Source organism: Lacerta agilis, chromosome 12 (assembly GCF_009819535.1).
Source record: "Lacerta agilis isolate rLacAgi1 chromosome 12, rLacAgi1.pri, whole genome shotgun sequence".
In the NCBI taxonomy this organism is placed as follows: Eukaryota; Metazoa; Chordata; class Lepidosauria; order Squamata; family Lacertidae; genus Lacerta; species Lacerta agilis.
This window is the reverse complement of record NC_046323.1, coordinates 48,861,526-48,878,734: the sequence shown is the minus strand read 5'-3', so window position 1 is coordinate 48,878,734 and position 17,209 is coordinate 48,861,526. Positions and strand designations below refer to the sequence as shown.

The 17,209-nt window shown below is 44.8% G+C and overlaps 1 protein-coding gene across 3 annotated transcripts in view; it reads left to right on the top strand.

Annotated features, from left to right (window-relative positions):
• Nucleotides 1–16,208, top strand: part of CTDSPL (CTD small phosphatase like) — a 61,823-nt gene extending 45,615 nt beyond the window's left edge. For all 3 annotated transcript variants that reach the window (XM_033164890.1, XM_033164889.1, XM_033164891.1), the window contains 4 exons: nucleotides 3,390–3,446; nucleotides 7,466–7,558; nucleotides 12,543–12,728; nucleotides 15,501–16,208. In XM_033164890.1, coding sequence (XP_033020781.1) covers nucleotides 3,390–3,446; nucleotides 7,466–7,558; nucleotides 12,543–12,728; nucleotides 15,501–15,626 — 462 coding nt within the window. In that variant the 3' untranslated portion in view covers nucleotides 15,627–16,208. The remainder of the gene's footprint in view (nucleotides 1–3,389; nucleotides 3,447–7,465; nucleotides 7,559–12,542; nucleotides 12,729–15,500) is intronic.
• Nucleotides 16,209–17,209: the final 1,001 nt, after the last annotated feature.

Below are 17,209 nucleotides of genomic sequence, written 5' to 3'. Positions count from 1 at the left end.
CAACAACTGTGCCTCACAGTAATGTTGGCAATCACTGAGCACAGCATTTAGTGATGATTTAGATCAGGCATAGGCAAACTCCGGCCCTCCAGATGTTTGGGACTACAATTCCCATCATCCCTGACCACTGGTCCTATTAGCTAGGGATGATGGGAATTATAGTCCCAAACATCTGGAGGGCCGGAGTTTGCATGATTTAGATGTATGAATAACCATGGCAGAGAGAGCGAGCATCCATATAGCCTCAAAATTTGGTGCCTTTCAGTGAAGCCACCTCCCACATTGAGCTCCAAATGATGAAAATCCAGTGGGAATGCACATGTGAAGCATGTAGACTTTACAGTATGGGAAAACTTCTATAAAGAAACACTGCATTCCTTTGTAAGGCAGAGAAGAGTTGAATGTTCCTCAGCTAGCTCTGCAGCCGTTTCCAGGAGTGATGGCATAGAAACGAGGCTTGCCCTGATCTATGTTTTGTCTCTTGACCTAGTGGCCATCCATACCTGGCATTTTGTGATGGCACCAAGACTTTGTTTCCTAGATATTCTGTCTGATAAAGGGCTGCTGTGCAAGATAGTGGAATGAGAAGCTTCATAATGGGGGCTTTAACTATTAACAAATCCCTGGGGGTCTCAAAAATGGATATAGGTGTGTGTTCTAGTATTTCAATCTTCGTTTAAGTCTCCCATTTTGAACAGGCACTGTGTTTAAGTACTCATGATGCTAACTGTTTTATTTTGTGCATGTACGTCAGCAGATAGGTTATATGCCCTCAGTCCCCATCTTAACTGTTATCGTCTCCTAGACTCACGACTGTGTGTGTGTGTGTGTGTGTGTGTGTAAGTGTAAGTGCAAAGTGACCACCTTCTTAGTTCGCTTCACCTCATGCATATGATGAAGTTGCCTGTTGCTCACAAAAATGTATGCTCAGTAAAACAGCCTCCATAAATTTCACCTTGGCTTGGCAGCCAATCATTGTTTCCAGGAGCTAGTGAGATTATCTCACATCCTCTAAATTCAGCCTGTCTCTTTTGTACCTTGCGTTAATACTTTGTAGATGAGGTAAACAGCAGTTTGTCACCAATGTTACAATAAACGGCATGGTTGCCGTCCAGCAAGAGGTCATGTGACATGCTTTTGGGAGAGCAAGCCATCTTGGCACAACATTTTTGACAGTCATTTAAAAAGGCTGCCACCTCAGAATTTAGGTGGGGGAATAGCACTTCTGAATGCTCCTCTATGTTTAAAAAACACTCCCCATACCAGGGTGCGTGGTGGAATAAATTTATCCCACATCTGCTAGGGTCTTATTTGCAGTGATCTTTTAAAAAAAAAATGTAGGAAAGCATTCAAAAATGAGATTCTTCCACATGCAATCTGAAGTGGAACAGTAAACCTAATTTTGTTGCTATGTGTAGTAGACCAGGCCTGAAAAATGCATAGCCTTTGTGCCATTAAACATGGACACACCTTCTTTCAAAATGTTTGCAACATGTTCTGAGTCCTTGGTAAAGGGAAAGCCAACTTATTTTCTTAACACATGGCGCAGGAAAAGCTGGTGCAGTCCTCTCTTCCTCCTGGTGGTGTTACTTGTTAGGACTACACTTCCTGCTTCTTTCCCCCTTTTGGAAAGAGAGTGCATTGCCAAGGTCCCTTCATTTCCTCTGCTTTGTTGCTGTTGTTGTTCAGTCGTTCAGTCGTGTCCGGCTCTTTGTGACTCCATGGACCAGAGCACGCCTATCTTTCACTGCCTCCCACAGTTTGGCCAAACTCATGCTAGTCGCTTCGAGAACACTGTCCAACCATCTCATCCTCTGTCATCCCCCTCTCCTTGTGCCCTCCATCTTTCCCAACATCAGGGTCTTTTCTAGGGAGTCTTCTCTTCTCATGAGGTGGCCAAAGTACTGGAGCCTCAACTTCAGGATCTGTCCTTCCAGTGAGCACTCAGGGCTGATTTCTTTAAGGATGGATAAGTTTGATCTTTTTGCAGTCCATGGGACTCTCAGGAATCTCCTCCAGCACCATAATTCAAAAGCATCAATTCTTCGGCGATCAGTCTTCTTTATGTTCCAGCTCTCACTTCCATACATCACTACTGGGAAAACCATAGCTTTAACTATATGGACCTTTGTCGGCAAGGTGATGTCTCTGCTTTTTAAGATGCTGTCTAGGTTTGTCATTGCCTTCCTCCCAAGAAGCAGGCATCTTTTAATTTCGTGACTGCTGTCACCATCTGCAGTGATCATGGAGCCCAAGAAAGTAAAATTTCTCACTGCCTCCATTTCTTCCCCTTCTATTTGCCAGGAGGTGATGAGACCAGTGGCCATTTTCTTAGTTTTTTTGATGTTGAGCTTCAGACCATATTTTGCACTCTCCTCTTTCACCCTCATTAAAAGGTTCTTTAATTCCTCCTCACTTTCTGCCATCAAGGTTGTGTCATCAGCATATCTAAGGTTATTGATATTTCTTCTGCATTGTTAACCAACATTAACCAAGGCTGCTACTTTCCCCGGTAACTGATCTGTGAGCACGGATGTCAGAGAAATCCAGCAAAAATGGAAGCAGGAGTGAAAAATGACCATTTTGGCTTTTTTTCGGGCTATGTCCGGAATGGAAATCAATCCAGTGAAGAAGATCAGTGTTCATTGTTCTTACTTTCAGTCCACAAATGAATACGTTCTACCGCCCTGCTTGCATTCTGTTTCCTTTGCATTGAGATGAATGGGGTAGAACAGCATAAAGAATCATAATTTATGTAATAAGTTACATAGTTTCAACACAGCAGTCAAATAACTCAGTTTTTGGTGGAAGGCGAACTGCAGCAGAAGGGGGACAGCGCCGCATGTCATGAATACTAAGCAGGTCAGAAAATGATGCTTTCTTCCATCCTTGCTGCTGGGGGCCATTCTCAATTTTGTTCAGACGAAGGGAAGGTCTCCCGCCCTACCCCTTCATGCAGCAGGCTGAAAGCCTTATCTCAAAGCAGGCCTGCTTGAGAGGAAGATCTGCTGCCTGCTCTACCTGCTGGCTCTGTTTGTGGAAGCCAAGCAAGCACCTTCCCCCCCCCCCCCCGCCTGTGTGAGCGCATGAATGAAAGCATCCTCCGACACCCATTGTTTCCATATTGCAAAAGCTGAAAGCGCAAATGTGTTTGTGCAATAGATTAGGGTTTGTGTGTAAATATGTGAACAGGATGATTTTCCAGCTCTTTGGCAGTTGTTCTGAAGGAGTTTTCTTCGCCAGTTGTCGTCAAGGTTTTTGAGGCTTTGACGGGAGCTGTGCTGTCACTCCCAGCATGTTTCCCTGGAGCATGTGCGGGGAGCTTATGATAGTACAGACTGTTCATGTTTTCTCAAACTGATTTTATTTTCACTTTTACCCCCACCTAGCCAATTAGCAATGCAGATTTCATTGTTCCCGTTGAAATTGATGGAACTATACATCAGGTGAGCATCGCTGTTTTCTATTCACCATTTCACTGGTTTTGGGTGTGCTGGTATTCCCATGCAGCTTTTCATGTCTGGGTAGCTATTTCTGGGACATTGCCTTTCCCTCTTTATTTTACTTTTGAGAATTTCAGAAGTCCTTTCCCGTCATCAGGAGACACATAGTGATCCCACAGAGTAACCCTGCCCTCAGGAGGGGAAAGGAAATAGCTGTCCTGTCAGGATAGAAAATCATGTAAAAGATCTCATTATCTCAGAAGACCAGGAAATGATCTTTTAACTGCAGCTATAACTGGAGAAAAACAAATGCTCCAACACTAGGTGGTTGGATGACAGGGGTTTGAGAAGTGGCCCAAATGATAATACTTGAGTAATGTATAGAGTAAAAGAAGAGAGGCAGCTTGACAACTGAAAATGGAGTCTCTTTATTATGTATCAGTGTTAACGAGACACCAGAATATGCTAATCAATACATATTATTGAGGACATTGTAAAAGTGTGTAAAGAAACTGGACCCATTATCAAATAAGTTTATAAAGTGTTCAGGTGTGTGTGTGGCTACATTTTGTGTTTTTTCTCTCCTGTTCCATTACAAAGCCAGTAATTGAATGACTATGTAAAGAAAAGGGACATGGGTGGCGCTGTGGGTTAAACCACTGAGCCTAGGGCTTGCCGATCAGAAGGTCGGCAGTTCGAATCCCCGCAATGGGGTGAGCTCCCGTTGCTCGGTCCCTGCTCCTGCCAACCTAGCAGTTCGAAAGCACATCAAAGTACAAGTAGATAAATAGGTACCGCTCCGGCAGGAAGGTAAACGGCGTTTCCGTGCGCTGCTCTGGTTCGCCAGAAGCGGCTTAGTCATGCTGGCCACATGACTCGGAAGCTGTATGCCAGCTCCCTCGGCCAATAAAGCGAGATGAGCGCCGCAACCCCAGAGTCGTCCGCAACTGGACCTAACAGTCAGGGGTCCCTTTACCATTATGTAAAGAAAAACATTGTCAAATTAAAAGAAAAGAATGGATATATATTCACCCTGGATTCCTTTCCCACCAGTTGGGCATCTAAAGAAAGGTGTCAAATTATGAAAGGATGAGTTTGAGAACTAATTGACACATTAAAAATAGCATGTCACTGGGGCCAGATGGCATTCACTTGAAAGTCTTTGCACTCGGATTTGAAATGGCTGAACTGTTAACTAGAATATGTAAGTTATCACTAGAATCGCAGAGGAAAGGGGATCTTGTGTGTGTATACACAAGGTGAAAGCGTAGGCAAGAAAAGATTGCCCAATCGGTATCAAATTGTTCGCACACACACAGAGCGCATTGTTGCTGCGTGATCTCATTAAGAACTTTGAACACAGACTTGTACACATAACTGATTCGCTGCCTTTGTCCCATCTAGTTGATAAAATTGGTTTCTTTAATGTATCCACCTAAATAGAATGGGTTATGGTATGGCCATGGTTCTCAAAGTGTGTGGCTAGAGAGGATGGCAAGTGTGAGAAGATTCAAGGACAATCAAATAAACATTTCAGTGTAGTATAGCATAAATATATATGTTTTTTATTTGCAGAATGTGGATAGATATGGAAAAGGGATTTTCAACTCTGACAAATATGAAATATCAGAAAATAGAAAGGCTTCTTTGTGTTGATGAGGATATAAGACTGTGTTTGTCTCCAATTAAACCTAATATAAATGAGATTACCCGGCAAAAGCAAGCTTGTCCCTCTCATTGAGTTTGTATACATACTTAAGGTACATATATGAGGCTCGTTTCTAATTATTTGGGAATGATTCATGTCCTTATATAGCTGCATTGTTTAATGCTTTCTGGATGTCCCATGATCATATTCTAAAGTAGTTGTGTTGTATGTTACAAATCAAGCACTGCTGGGAGTTGTTTCTGTTTGACACAATGTATTTCTTGTCAATAACAAAATTCAGTGTGGTGTGAACCATTTTTTATTCTGAAAGTGTTGCCCAGAGAAAAGCCTGGAGGAAAACTTCAACTTAGATTATTTTCATGATGGCTTGCTTGTTACATTCTTGTTTAAATTGGTTTTATTAGAAACTGTTATATTTTATAAACACATTGTGATGTTCTGCAGGATGAAAATGTTTTTCCAATATGTATCCACACCATTCATTTAGTCAGTTGTCTTATTTTAAGAAATTTGCCCTTTCACCCAAAGGAGTGCAGGGAACCAGTTCTCTCGCTACAGACTTAAAAGGGGTTGAACATTCATTCTTTTATCCAAAGGGGCCCTGGAAATGGCGGCTCTATGAGGAGACCTGAAGTTCTCTTAAGACAACCATCTGATCCTTCATTCCTATGATAGTATGACAGTTAAACAGATTTAAAACTAATATATATTTGTTGTTGTAACAGAACCTGGGTCACTTGCCATCCACAAATTCCAATCTTTATTTATCAGTTCTCTCTGCCAAATCAGTCTCACGTGCCAAGGTAGCGCTTTCCAAAGATAAGAAGTGTAAAACTTATGGGGTATAATTGTAAATTGCCAGCACAGAGCAAGAGGCTTTTTTTTTTTTACAAGTGGGACAATTTTCTCTTCTCCCCCCCCCCCTCCAAAAAAAAAAAAAGAGAACAAGATGATCATGATCCCATATTGTCCTCCACTACAGACAGGGTGATCCTTCAGCAGTTTTGCAGGTGCTGCCTACAGTATTTGCCCATCTGAATAACAAAGCATCTTCTCCAGTTGCTCAGTAAATTTCTATTCCAGTCCCATGACCACTTGGCACAGCTTTCTGCCTTCAGAGTGCTGTGTCGCTGCCCAGCAGGCCTATCTACATTAGCATTGAGAAGGACTGAGGAGCGCATTAAAATGTGTCTAAGAAACATCCAAGGCCTCCTTTCTTTGCGCAGAGAATAGCTGCTGTTTGAAAAGGGTTTTTTTTCCAGTTATGAAGTTCTGATTTGGAGGGTGTTTGCGATGAGTTAAATTGCATTTCACAATATGAACCATTGTACCACTAAATAATGATTGGAGAGAGCTGCATTTTCTCGAACACAGAAGTCATTCTCCATCCTCTGTCCAGGGTGATGGGGGGTGGGGAGCTCAAACAAAATGTGGAACATCTTGCAGCGTAGCTCTTCATAAGACCCAATGATCTGAGGGTTTGTTTTTAACGGTAGTAGTCTTTTTATTGAGCTAAGGATTCTGGTTTTTGGGGTTTTTTTAATCACAAAAATAGCGAGAAGGAAATAAGAAGAATGAGGAACATGCCATTTGAAAGCTGTGTGCATGAGTTTAGTATGTGATGACTTTGTAGCGCACATTCTTTCCCTGAAGGGCAGTGCTCCTCGAATGATCTTTCCAGAAGAGGCTGTGACCTGGTTCAAGTAATCCAGGATAGGCTGTGTGCATTCTAAATGGCCTATCTTTGATTACTTGCACTGGGAGGTAGCCACAACACAGTGAATGCGATGCTGAGAGGTTCGAGTCCACGCGTCTTCTCCCAGCTCTGAACAGCAAGAAGACCAACAACCAGATATATTGGGTACCAAGGGCAACTTTGCTATGTTTATCTGCTTCACCATCAAGGATCCAACGTTACATTAAACATGGTGCCGGGGGGGGGGGGGAGAGAACATGTCCTATATTGTTGTAATGCTCATTTTTCAGCGTGCAGATGTAACACCGTTTCGAGCAGATGTTCCTTGAAAGCACTAAATGTCCCAGATGTATTGCAGTTTCCATGGCTTAGAAAGACAGCTCTTTTATTTGGTTCAGTTAAAAATTGATTGTTTGCAAATGGGGGAAAATAAAGAACAACCGCAGCTGCCTTGCCTTCCACACCACTGTCAATTTTCTACTCCAGTTACCCACCTTGCAAGTTTGCTTTGCCTATCGCCTTTTGTGCAGCAAGTAATAATAGGGCCCATCAACATCTCTTCTCTGCTGATTTAATCCCCGCGGTGTGTTTCCGCTTGTCCCAGAGTCTCAGCCTCTCTTCTTTTCCCACCCTTCCCTCCTCCCTGCGTCCTTCCAGGTTTATGTATTAAAGCGGCCACACGTGGACGAGTTCCTCCAGAGGATGGGAGAGCTCTTTGAATGTGTGCTATTCACAGCCAGTCTAGCAAAGGTAGGTCGCTTAAGTCTCGTCTGTGTGCCTTGGTATATTTTACCTCCTTCCAGGTACCCTCAGAAACTGGCTGGAGGAAACTTTCAGAGCGGCTGGGAAACGTTTGCCACTTTATAAATAAGAGCCGCTCCTCTTGAGAGCCGTCCCGCAGAATTAGGGGGCGAACTGCTTCAGAAGAGTCACCGAACAAGCGTCTTTCTAAACCCGAACCCAGAGCAGCTCAGCTGGGCCAAGAGTGTTGCCAATGTAGACAGACCTCTCTTCTCTCTACCCTTCATGATGCCTGAAGTCCCCTTCGAGGACTTTAAAAGATATATATATATATAGGGCTTTCTTTCCCATTGAAGAGAAAATAATTGTCTTAATCTCCCCCCCCCCCCTTTCTCCCCTCCTTGCTTTATTTGGCAGCGTGTACTTTTGTCTGCTAGTGTTTGGGTAAGTGTTCCCATGGTAACAATATCACATATGGGCTTGTCTCATAATGTAGCCTCCATGTATTGCTCATGATGGCAATATGAAAGGCCTTTTTTATATATATATAGTTGCCATGGTTATGGAGGGGTGGGGAGGAGAATGGGAATAAATAGCTTATTACATAACGTAGTATTTCTAAAGCTGCACACAAATGAAATGTACCGGGTTCTAATGCAGTGCCCGTACAGGCAACGAATCGTCGGGGCTCCAACTGGTTAAAGAATACAGAGCACACCTTACCGAGCAGCATTTATAACGTATAAGTGCTTGCAAAGCTTGATGGTGATGCTTAGACTGGTAGGTTTGTGGCGGGGGGACCAGGGATAATTCAATATTTTGTGTGCACTTTGGAGTAGTTGTAGAAATGCTAGTGCATAGAGCACAAGCTCTGCAGTAGAGTTAGCCGTCTCTAGCAGCCGTGATGTTTGCCAGTGATGTCTGTAGTGGTGAACGCAGCACATTCCTGTAGAAAACAAAGTCAAACTTTTTCAAACTCCCACCGTATTGGATAAATTGGGAGGCGGGGGCGGATTACGTTGCCTCAGTTAGCAGATAATTGGAAGAGGCTCTCCAAGCGTTGGCAGTGTGCTTCTCTGGTCATTGGAGAAAAGCATCTTGTTTGCAACAAGGACTGGGGAGCACATGTACCGCTCCTGCAAAGCAGCCTTTTTTGCTCCTGGCTTCAGGCAAGCTCATTTTGCCGGCAGAAAGCTCAAGCTCAGTTCTTCCCCTGCTTGTCTTTTGGCAATCACTTTTCTCGGCTACAGCCTTGGCAAGTGCTTCAATTGAACTTGCCATGAAATGAATCTTTTATTCAAGTCAATATAGCCGGAGTGGATATACCTGCCATTTGTTTTTAGCATATGCCTAGAAACATGGCTGGGGGAGGGGTGTGCACCCCAGCATTTGGGGTGTGACAAATCGGGATTGGCTTCATCCCTCCGCATACCCTACCCTCCAGTAGACTTTTGCATACATTGCAATGAGTGCTTGAGGGTGAAGTCGCCACAGCATCCTCAAGCTTGCCTATTAAATCTTCTTCCTGTTCAGAAGAATAGAGGCGGTTTCTGTAGCTTAGGAGATGATAGCCGAGACTTGGATCACATCCACACAACATTTAAAGCACTCTTACGCCACTCTAACACTTCCCCCAAAGAACCTTGGCACCTGCAGCGTGTTAAAGGTGCTGAGAGTTAGTAGGGGAACCTTCCCAGAGCTACAATTCCCAGCGCTCTTAGCAAACTATAGTTCCCAACATTCTTTGGAGGAAGCCATGGCAGTTAAAATGGTATAAGAGTGCTCTAAATATATTGTTTGGATGTGAATTTCCAGTTCTACAGAGCGTGAATTTTGTGGGCCTGGTGTTAGGATTTCTGTTGACCAAGGAATCGGCATTCTGCGCAACCCTTCGCCTCAAATTAGATTGTTGCTTTTCAGTAATTTGTAGACTTTGGACTAACGAAGTATGCTTTTGCCTTTGCATTGGGGCCTTTTCTAAAAAGATCTGAAGATCTTGTTGGACTCTTTCTGAGAAGGTCTCTCACACAATGGCGGCTGCTTGTTAGTTAACAATCTGCCTACATTGCTATTGTGATTTCCTGTTACTTGAATTTTGTTGTCTGCTTTGTCCTATAACTAGCGGGGAAGGGCTAGTTAGGGGACTGTAAATAGAATATTTATAGTATTTATAGTCTGTTATAGCATACTATAATCACTAACATATATTCTCCCTACAGTGGTTATGAGTTGTTTGGAAAGCCCCATGCTTCCTCTCCTCTTGGTGCCACATCTATCTGAGTCCAGTGGTGCAAATCCAACGTACAAATCAGATTAGCTATGAACTGTCATTGCTACAAGAGAGCCTCTGCTCTCACCCCAAGAACCTTGAACCCAGGACTCTGACAGCAGCACATGGACTCCTTCCTTCCTTCATCACTTAGGCAGCTTTGACCTTCTCCCTCACTCCTAGTAATGTTCAAACAGACTTCACCAATGTACTTTCAGAAGTTTCTGAGTTGTCTCTTGTGCTGGACCAAAAATAGGGACAAATTCATACTTTTCACTCGAAATCGCCAGAGCTTCTTGTAGCTCAGGCTGTCATTCCTCAGTTCAGCAATGAAAACAGGTTGCTGCTCCTGAAATTCCACATGATGAAGCAAAATAGGAGTTTTTCTTTTAAAAAGTAATAATTACAGTTACATCCCACCTTTCCTACAAGTAGTATACATGGTTCCTCCCCTTTCCACCTCCATATTTTATCCTCACAACAACCCTGTGAGGTAGTAGGTTTGGTTGAGAGATGATATAAAAGTTGAGTGTAGGGTTTTCAGTGCGATAGGACGTTGTTTTAATTTTGGCCTGCCTCAGCCCTAGTCCGTATCCCCATGTGATAAGGTACATTTTAAGGATGTGCAAAATAAGACTACATTTTCATGCACCGGTAGCACAGAGTATATTTGATATCTGTGTAATGACTTTTGCCCACCTCTTCCTGTGAACTTTTTGAGGGTCCATTTCTTGCTCATGCCACGAACCTCTGCATATGGCACCTTGGAGAGGCCACACCAGGATCTCTAGGCCAATTTGGCTTCTCTCGCCTTTGTCTTTGGGACCAGACTTGGTACGATTAGCTTAGATCGGATATTGTGGCTGTACTTAACCCTGTGACTGTGTTTGTCGAATAATTTGCTAGACTTCATTGGGCAGCGTTTTAGCTGAGAAGAGAGAGTCGGTGGCCAGGATCCCAAGACCCAGTGAAAGTTGTTCCACAAGATCAAAGGTGGGGGGGTTAGCCTTGCTTTCCTTGAAAACAGCAGCTCTCCACCACCTTAATGCTTCACGGCTGTTTTAGAAACTGAGCAGTGCAGCTGCTGAATCCTGCTGGGCAACTGCAAATTTAATGTGCAGTTACATAAAAGAGATGAGCTGCTTTTCCACTGAGTCGGACTATCTGGGTCAATATGGTCTCCTCTGAACATAAGACCACAGGAAGAGCACTGGTGGATCGGGCCAATGGCCCACCTGGTCCAGCATCACCGTGGCCAACCAGATGCCTTTGGGGAACCCGCAAGCAGAAACCGAGCACAAAAGCCCTCTCCCCTCCTGTGGTTTCCAGCAAGTGGTATTCAGAAGCATTGCTGTCTCCAACTGCGGAGGCCGAGCATAGCCATCATGGCTAGTAGCCATCAATTGTTCTCTCCTCCATGAACTAGCAGTGGCTCTCAAAAGACTACCTGAGGCCCTTTTAACCAGGAGCAACCTGGAATCGAGAGAACACCATCTTTATCATCATCATTGTTTACCTAAGGTCCCAGGGCAGGATATGACAATTAAAAACACAATGTCAAACATGGTTTGAAACAATTTACAATCCCAGGAATCAGGTGGGTCCTAAAAATATGCATCTCAGGTGTCAGAAGCCAGGATACAGAGTTGTGTCTTCAGCGATTGCCCAAAGCTGTGTATTGAAGATACCTTACACATCTCTGCAGGGAAGGAGTTGCACTGCTTAGGGGTTGCAGCAGAGGATGTCTTCTTCCTGGGCCACTGCCCCCCAAGCTTCTTCAGCCAATCTTAACACCCAAGGAGGCTGCAGGGAAGGACCAGGGGGTGGCTTTCAGGAATTTGGAGCTGAGTTGCTTATTGCTCTGAACAATTAATGGGAGCACCTTGAATTGGAAATGAAACTGGCAACCTGGGCAGCTCTTGGCTATTCTGCCCTGCTAGTTCACTGGAGAAAAAGCATGTGGGCAGATCCTCTTGTCATTCTTCACGGTTCTCCTGAAAGATCCTTGGCGCACTTTCAATTTGCGCAGCTTATTTCCCTCTGTATTCCCCTGTGGGAACCCTTTGACAAAGCCATTTGGTGAACTTTAGCCTTAAGGATGGAGTCGGGAGTGTTTTCTTTCGCCTCAGAGCCTCTTTCGTAATCTAACATGGCCCTTAGGGATGTTTTTAAATGGGCCTACCGTATACTATCTCTCAGAAGTAAATTTTTAAATAACTTGCCGGTTGCAGATGCTGTGTGCACCTTGCCTTTGACTGCCCTGACTGTGTTGAGACATAAAAAGTATATTAAACGATTGTTAACACATAGAACAAAGGGGTGTGTGTGTGTGTGTGTGTGTGTGTGTGTGTGTGTGTGTGTGTGTGTTGAAAGATTGGGGCAGTCACTCGTCCTTCTGTTGAAGGAGGGTCACTGTATTAAAGGATATCCACAGCACCTTTTGTGAACGTTTACTCTGGAGGAAGGTGCTTGGCTCATGTGCAGAGCACCACAAACCCTCTTCACAGACAGGGAGGGTCAGGAGTGCCCCCCCTCCCAGTTCCTATTGCATCTTTATGTCGCAGGCATCTGACAAGAGTCTCATCAGAGCCATGTCTCCTGTTCTTCTTTTTGGCTCATTCAACGTCTGCGTTGAAAAGGGATGCTTGATTTTCACAGGGTTACATATGTCTTCACCGTGTGGCCTCTTCTCCCCCCCCCCCCACTTCCTTTCTTTAATCAAAGTATGCAGACCCAGTGGCAGACTTGTTGGATCGCTGGGGCGTGTTCAGAGCTCGGCTCTTCAGAGAATCCTGCGTTTTCCACAGAGGGAATTACGTGAAGGATCTAAGCCGGCTTGGGCGGGAGCTGAGCAAAGTTATTATAGTGGATAACTCCCCTGCGTCTTACATCTTCCATCCTGAAAATGCAGTAAGTACTAGCACTTTGCAATAAACGGGAGTAAATTCTTTTGTCTCTGGGTTTGTTGATTCAGGCATTTGCTGCTTGCTAAGATGCACAAGTGCTCGCTCTCGCTACTGTAAAATGGAGCATGGCAGCAGCATCGACACCTGAGGAGCAAATGCTACAAAATGCTTAGGTGTTAAGAGGCAAGAGGTGGGCAACTCTTTTGTTTGTGTCAGAAACTCATTGCATTCTGTTTCTGAGCTTGCTTGAAAGATGCCAAGGTGTTGACCAGGAAAGTAGGATTTCCCCCCTTTTTCCTGGATCTTCAGCGCAGGCAACCTGGTCAGGAGTGATGAGGCCAGATCTTTGTAATTTAATAGTGCCGGGTAGATCAAAACCCAGTGCCCCAGTGGGGATGCGTAAGAACACAAGAAGGCCCTGCTGAGTCCGGTCAAAGGAATACCTAGTCCAGCATCCTCTTCTCACCGTAGCCAACCAGATGCTGTGCAGGAAACCCAAAAACAGGGCCCGAGCACAGCAACACTTTCCCCAAGCCCACCCCTTTCCCATTCATTTTCTTTTGAGTGGAAAAGGGGTGACAACCCCCTTAACAGTCATCAGTTGATCCGCACAGATATGAGAGGCCTCAGTATTTGGGGTGGCCGCACCCACTTTTGGCTGCATCCACCCCTGGCACGTGGCCCCCAGAGGGCTTGCGGGGAGAGCAGCCATCTCCTCATTAGTTCCAGATATCCAAACCACGATATGCATGAGTTCGTGGTGAATTTAAATCAAGGATACAAGGATTATTGCTCCACAGTGTGCCAGTAAGGAGAGAGGATCCTTCTCTCATTGGGCATTCTCCTCTCCTTATCCTCCCTGCCTTGCTTATGCAGAGGATCGTGGCCACATTCTTTTATTATTTTCCGCTACCTTGCGCTATAATTAAGTTGTTCTAGAGCTCTGCCATAGTTTAAGGAATCCCGGGAGGGAATGGGAATGGGGAGAGGGGGCAGGAGAAGAAGCTGTGACTCTTTTCAGCAGCCTATTTCAGAGCTGCCGAGCTCTTTTTGTTTCGTTTTCAGTCTCTGATGGCAACTAGGCACCTGGATTTCAGGGGCTCCTGTTTACTCACCCCCTTAAAATTGGGGAAAGCTTGAGAGCCGAAGGAGCATACATACAGTTCTTAACGATATTACAGGTTTTTTAGTCTTCCAACTGTTCAGCTCTTCGAGACCATTTGAAAGCTGGTATTTTCAAATTCTTCATTGGTTGTTTAATTTTAGAGCAGCTAGACGTTATCTTACATAAGGTACCAAATGTTCAACGGGGGGGGGGGGAATCTGAATGATACCAAATGTTTGTTTTTGTGGAGCTGTGAATGAACTCCTAAAGTGACAGGGAGGGAGAGGGAGAACAACAGCTTTTCACAACCTTACAGTTATCTGTATATGTCGGAGAGAATTAGCAGTATAGAGCCACCTGCAGAAGCACCAGAGATAATCGAGTTTGTATTGGCATGCGGTTTCACAATGGCCAGGTTTGCATGTTAGAGTGAACTATGGCAGCACAAACAAGCCAGCAAAAAGCTCACAGCCACTTTGCTCCTCCCTGGATGTGGGGCAGTAGCTATGCATACTACTACTTGGCATAGTGGGTTGTCCGAACCTGGGATTGTGGTTCTCCAGGTCTCTTCTCCTTAACCATGACCTGTTGCAAACCTCAGCATTGCTGCTGCACCACATGGTCCCATAATGCCTGCGGAGAGCAGCAAAGTGACTGCAATTTCTTCCCTGGGAGCCAGCGCACTCATCCAGTGCTCCAGTTTGGCTTCACATTTGTCAAGGGTGCTTCACAGCCAGAGGAGTGCACACAGAAGAGACTTAACTCTTTATTGTCAAAGATAACACAGTCGCTTCCTCAGCTCTGGAGATCTGCGCGCACCTGCCTAGCATCCAGACAGTTGTTCCCAGCTCCACGCTCCATGGAGCAGTTGCAGCTACTGGCGACCACTCCCCCTCCTCCAGTTTATGTACCTCCCCCTGACATAGCCAGAGACTATGCCTGAACGGAAGCTTCTTCTGCTCTTCCCACTTCAGTTCTCTACTGCTTCTGGGAGAGAGTGGTACAGAGGAGGGTAGGAAAGCACCTGGCCTGCCTCTTCCTCCTCTTCCTCCAGATCTGAAGCTTCCCCTGCCTGTGATTCTCCCTTCCTGGCTGGTACAGGTCTCCACAAACCACTGCCCCCCTGCCTGAGTCAGACTCCATCTCACCTTCCCCTGGTGCACAGTCATCAGCGTCCTACCAGTAGCTGACATCATGGCATGCTGATGTGGCCAGTAACAGTTCTCTACCCACTGAATTATATATCCCTGCCTAATCCCATAGAGTCTGGGGAGTCTGTGATGGTGGTGTCTGTCCCCACCCACCCACCTTGTGGCTTAGATGCACAGTTCATTACTACTAGTGGACATGTGTTCGGTTTAGTGGGCCGGAAGCCTGTGAAACCCCCTCCGACTCAGATAAAACAGACTGGCACACAGATTTTGCTGAGTTTCAGGCACATGACAAAGACTTTTATTATTCCAGCAGGCATCTTAAAGTAGTGTTTTGGTTTAAGTCCCATTTTATGATGGGTTTTTTACCCAATTTATTCTCTGTACAATTATGCCGTATATAAATGCCTTAAGTTAAAGTTTCATGCAAGACACTTCCTTTGGGAATGAGGGTAGCTGATTTGTTTTCAACGAACGTGTTTAATGTGACACTGTTTGTTTGTTTGTTTGTTTGTTTCAGGTGCCTGTGCAGTCGTGGTTTGATGACATGACAGACACAGAATTGTTAGACCTCATTCCTTTCTTTGAAGGACTAAGCAAAGAGGAGGAAGTCTACACTATGCTCCATAAACTCTGCAACAGGTAGCCCTGCAAGGCCACGCCTCTGCTTGACCGTAGCCGCTCCAGGACAGCCAATCCCAGCGCAGCACCTCAGAGAGGCTGCTCGAGTTGTCAAGAGTAACGATGCTCTCGATCTCCCTCTTAACTTGCTGTGCACGAAGGACAATCATGAATTGATGCGACTTAAATCATGGGAATATTGATGCCGTAAAAGCGACGAGACTACTTGGAGAGAAAGAAAATTTAAAAAGAAGCCATTTTGAATGGGGACTGTTTTAATGAATTTCATAAATGGACACAATTTACAGGATCCACTTTTTTTCTTAAAAACATGCCAAATATATATATATATATATATTGAAAGCTTGATGTTTCAGCAAGTCGACTGGACCCTTTTCCCCCACCCAAACCCTCCTGCTATGCAGACCATTTTTCCCACCCTGCCCTGCTTATAAGAGCAGTTGACCTGACTCTGAACTTGTCTTTCTTCCACGATGAAGTGCCTTTTTGAATGTTGTTTCCAGATTTTAAAAAAGAGACATTTTTGTATCAAGGCGTATTTCCAGGCATCTTTTAGTCTTGTATTGTTCAAATGCTTTAAGAAGAAGAGAGAAAGTTGGAAATCATTTTATAGAGCACTGTAATATATGGAGACGAAGGCAAAAATCGAAAGAGGCCGCGAGGAGGTCCTGCCTACAAGATGGTGACATTGGGGTTGCATTGGCTAGGCTTGTGTCACATTTGAAAAGGTTCAGGAATATATACGAGGAGAAAGTCATCTGGGTTATATATAGGTTGGTGACGCAACTGTCTTACTAATTTGAATCATGTTTTGCACATAGCTTAGGGTATCTGCATTTTTTGACTGCTTACGACAAAACGGAATGGGATAAACACACAGTGGCAAGGAGCTTTTCACCACCTTCAGGAGGTGGGGAGAGGGGGGGGTGGTCTTGTACTGTCTTTGCTAACGCACAACTGCCAGGTGTTTCAGATGCTCTTAGCGGTGAGCTACCGATAAGCATTGGCGACAAATGGGGGGTTTATTTATTAAGCTTGAATTCCTTCCTTACCGAAAGATGCAAACTGAGCTGTTAAGAAGTGTGGGCCCAAGCCCCAGTGAAAGGAGTGCAGGAGATCACACAAGAGCACAACTCCCATTCCTGTCACAATGGGGTATCTGTGTGTAGGAGACAGTTCCCACCCACCCCCTTTTTTGTGCCCTGTATATTTTGTTTTTCTTAACTGCTGCTACTGAAGGTTCACCAAACGGAGCTGAACCCTGGCTGTTATACTGTTCTTCGCCACTGTGCCTGTGCTACTGAAAACCTTTTTCTGTAAGCTGCAAAACATGGCCGACAAATGAAGTGCTAGCTTTGTGTATCAAACAGTATTATATATCATAGAATCATAGAATTGCAGAGTTGGAAAGGGACCATGAGGATTGTCTAGTCCTACCCCCCTGCAATGTAGGAATCTTTCGCCCAGCGTTGAGGCCCACAACCCTGAGGTTATGAGTCCCATGCTCTACTGACTGAGCTATATATAGGCTAGCTAAATCAAACGTGGCCTGCAAAACTCTTTCAAACTGGGGTTGTGTTCTCATGT